The sequence below is a fragment of the Ochlerotatus camptorhynchus genome, unplaced genomic scaffold, assembly GCF_037179485.1.
Source record: "Ochlerotatus camptorhynchus isolate MF236.1 unplaced genomic scaffold, CSIRO-AGI_Acam_v1.1 ptg000040l, whole genome shotgun sequence".
NCBI lineage: Eukaryota > Metazoa > Arthropoda > Insecta > Diptera > Culicidae > Ochlerotatus > Ochlerotatus camptorhynchus.
Window position 1 is genome coordinate 3,033,364 of NW_027040531.1, and position 4,278 is coordinate 3,037,641.

Genomic DNA, 4,278 nt, shown 5'->3' on the forward strand with positions numbered 1-4,278 from the left:
AACAAACAGCCATACACAACTGCACATTTCAAGCAACCCCTTCTCCGTAAAATCTACGCACCACTCTGTTAAGCTCCATCGTATTCAAACCATACATCCAGTAAAAACGAACGATCGCTAATTAAAAGTGAATGATTCCAATCTTGATCACTGCGCTTGCTCATAGCTAGGTACCGATCCTGCCACCTTCCTGCGAGAGATTGGATGCTGCTCTCTTTCCACTGCTTATGCGGTCGTCAGCGTCATCGTTGCCATCTTTTCAGTTGGTAGCAGCTAGGAGAAATCTTCCTAATCACCCGCAAGATTCGCATTGCTCGGATTGAGATCGACCGGCGGAGATATGGTAATAAATTAGTGGAATTGCGCGCTCAGATAGGTGCTTAAGATTGTCGACTGCCAGCATTCCCGGGGTGTCAAAGTAATACATGGCGAGCGTTGATAGATCTTGCGCCGTGTGCTGCGCGCGTAACATAAATCCATTCATCGCAGTTGTAGGTCGTGAATACCGGATCAAAGCATCAAAACCTATTTCGGTTCATTATCACCTTCCATTTGGGAGCTTACGACTGTTGAAAATTTGACGCCACATCTGTGGATGCTCTAATTTAATTAGACACAATCTTCAGAACCGTTAGGTCTCAATTGTCTTTCGTACGTACGGTTGATGAAATGGAATTTTTTCAGTTCGCTCGTGAAGTTGGAGTAAGAAAGTCCTATCATGATCAAGAACAACACATTTGGAAGACAAAATGAAATCGTCAACTGCGTGTGTGATTTTGGTCGTGATTATCGCACAGTGCGCCAACGGAGAGAGTCATAATGGCACTGAAATTGGATCCAATGAACCTCATCTGCAGCGATCCAAACGTACGCTTTATTTTCCCTACGAAACGTGTATGGGTGTAAGTCTGTTGCAAAGCCTTTGCTGATGAGAAATGTGGCACTTGATGAGTTGTGGATCATTTCAGATCATTGCGGCCATTGCTGTCCCATTGGCGGTCCCGGATAGGAATATCTTCATGTCTTACAATTTCGAATCCAACTACAACGATCCAACGCAATCGAACGTGTTCACCGAGGGATTCTTCAACTTTGTAAGTTCTGCGGATTTGAGCAGGTTTTGTTTTTGCAGGGTTAGATTGGTTGAAATGTGGTAGACGAAATGTATTCCCAGCAGATTCAAGGTTCACAGTGCAACTCAGTTCTGCTATTCTTATAATTTTTATCCTTAGATTAGAGGCGTAGGACTTCCCCTGGAGTCTCCCCTTATTCAAATTCATCGTTCCTTGGATGGCGACCCGGAAGTGCTCGAGTCCCCTACCACCGAGCAAATCGAAAGCGAGTCGCAAAAGCTGCCTTCGGAAAATCTACTTGCTGCTCTAGCACACTACTCTCAAGGCTACACGCGCAAGAAGGCCTACCGGGCAATTGAGAGTCATTTGATTAGGTATTTTGCGGATTTTGCGGTACAAGGCTAAGATTGATGCAACCTTTTCCGTTTCCAGGAGCGGCTTTGACGGGAAAAAGTGTCTTCTGAGAGCGATTTGCGAAGCATCGGAAACTCCAATGACTGAGAATAATGGAGTGCTCGGTGATATTGTGCACATCATTCTGAGGTTTGTTTGAAAATATTTGCCGAGAAATTTAAGTTTCTATAGCAGTTCAATCCTTTTCCGCCAACAGCCCATCGACATCGGAAAACGAAGGTCTTCCGCCGGAGTTCTACAAAGCGGAAAAACTCGGGCAGGAAGGTCGATGCCAAAAGTATCGCAAGCACTGCCAAAAGAGCCCCCTAGATGTGATAAGTTTCATGCTGTAGTAATCTGATCATCCGTTAAATAGATAACATTGAAACCAACGTTAGACAGCCAGTGGCTCATTAAGTTGTTTTCCAATCGTAAAAGGTGCCGTAAATGGGGCAGATAATGCCCCACTGAGCTGGGGCCTTTGCTCATTTTTGGGTATAACGAGATATGTATCCATGGGTGCCAGAAGCATAGCACAAACATTGTAGGGCAGTGCATAAGAAGTACGCATATATATAAAAAAAAAGTTATGCTCCCCGCCATGGTCATCGCCGTTCGTCATCAGTCAACACGGGGGCTGCCTGCCTTTGGTGGATCGTAAAAGTGAGAATTATCAATTAATTCCCCTCCTGATGAAAACATTGAGCTGAACTGGACAGGAGATGAGATTATGTGTCAAACGCATAGTAGAGCAGAGCTGAGACCTTTTTCGGAATTTGCCCCCGGGTGGGTGACGACAACGTGACGGCCCCGAGTTGGTGGTGCGTAAGTTGCGTTGGTAATTAGAAAATTCACACACATTGAGCCTGTCACGATGGATGTTGTAATCGAGTTGGCGTCGGATGGATGTGTGAATGGCTTTCTTAGTTTGTTAATCTTGTTTTTCCCTAAACAGCGCTGGACAATTGTGGAGAATCTGTGAATTTATACTTATGAGCGTGTGCAATTAGCACTTCATGAATATAGAACAACGTTTCTCTCGAAAATGTCACTCTGTTGGCAGAAACGTCATCCAGCAACATTTTGCTTGAAGTTGTTGGTTCTTTGGCTCGATTATCTGTCAATCTAAGACATCTGATGCAAATATTGAGAAATTATGCTCCCTGAACATAGATGTTTGATTTGTTGCGTGGCAAAATAATCGTGATAAATGTTCAACAAGCGCGTACATGTAGGAATCAAATTATATTATTATTTTAGATTAGGCAAGCTTATCATGAAAAATTCAAGTTACATTAACGATTATTCACATAAGATTTTTTTTAACGCATACGTGTCAGATAAACATAGCTAAAACTGTAGACTACAGTGCTGACTACACCAATGGTAGTGGCTTCAACAACAAACCATTGGTGCTGTCCAGCGTTTCAGCTTGTCAGTGAGGGTCGGTAGGTAACTGTCCAGTCATGTATTTCACTGGCATCTTCGGATGAATCCTTGCTCCACTCAGGCGTCATGAAATATCGTAGAGAAAGCGGATATCGCCAGTTTTCGTGGTTTTCTCCCCTTCGTCTGCCAGGGAGTCTACCCAGCCAACAATTTTGTCCACATTACTGAATTGTTACTCTGCTATGTGAATCTTTTTTTTGGTAAAAATAAATCGTATAAACTGCATAGAATTCAACTATACGTACAAATCTGGAGGGCATATACGTGCATATAGAAAAATACTTCTACATTGTATGATTTCATATCATTCAATAGGGTACTTTATACAACTCCATGTATAACTTTATCTTGCATCTAATATGATTTTGTATATGCCAATATCTTATTTAAAATGTTATTTGTATGATTTTCAAATTACATCTCTAAACTATGGCAGACCAAAAAGCAAAAAGCATGAAAAATACCTTTTAAATGAACCTTCAATTTTCTATAGTTGGTTCGAATAAAAGTTGGAAATTGAAATATAATGATTTATCTTTTAAAATTATGAACATATTTGAAGCTTAAAGTCAATATTACCTGCAATACCTAGTTTTAAACCAAAGATCTTTAGCTCTGTAGTCCTGCTACGATCCTCGCTGGTATATGAGCACGTATATTCGGAGCAATAAATTTAAAATTTTATGCCTCACTTGTATACGTGATTCAATCTTATCAGATTTGGTGTATTATACTTTCCTATATATATGATATCATTCCTCCTCTAGCATTACACAATCTTGTTTTGCATGATATATGACTTATTATCTTTTATAATTACAACTGTACATTAATGTGATTCGTAATAAACTATTTTAATTTGCAACAAACATGGTTCCCAGAGAAACAGCAATGAGTACAAATTTGGGTTTGGTATGAAGTGCTCGTAATACTTGGAAGGTAGGTAATATTTGAGCAGAGCTACACCTACATAGTTTTGAGAAATTATGTATTCCAAACCCATCCAAACAGATATGTGGTCCAATGAGCGCACTTCTTCTTCTTCTTCGCATTTCAAGCTTATTGCATATCGCACATTAGCTTATTGCGTGCTCTTAACTTAGTGTTCTAGATGCACTTCCACAGTTATTAATTGAGAGCTTTCGATGCCTGTACCATTTTTGCATTAGTATAATTGTGTGGCAAGTCCAATCATACTTCTATGCCCAGGGAAGTCGAGAAATTTTCCAACCCGAAAAATTCCTAGACCGGATCGGGAATGGGACCCAGCCACCTCCAGCATGGTCTTGCTTTGTAGCTGCGCCTTTACCGACTGAGCTAAGGGAGGCCCAATGAGAGCACACGACGATGAATTTCACTTGGA

At 41.1% G+C, this 4,278-nt stretch overlaps 1 protein-coding gene across 1 annotated transcript; it reads left to right on the forward strand.

The window, feature by feature from the left end:
• Window positions 1–749: 749 nt before the first annotated feature.
• LOC135712626 (uncharacterized) lies at window positions 750–1,819 on the forward strand. The gene is made up of 5 exons (XM_065235584.1): window positions 750–902; window positions 969–1,094; window positions 1,233–1,447; window positions 1,506–1,616; window positions 1,684–1,819. The coding sequence occupies exons 1-5, from the start codon at window positions 750–752 to the stop codon at window positions 1,817–1,819; spliced, it is 741 nt and encodes a 246-aa protein (XP_065091656.1).
• Window positions 1,820–4,278: the final 2,459 nt, after the last annotated feature.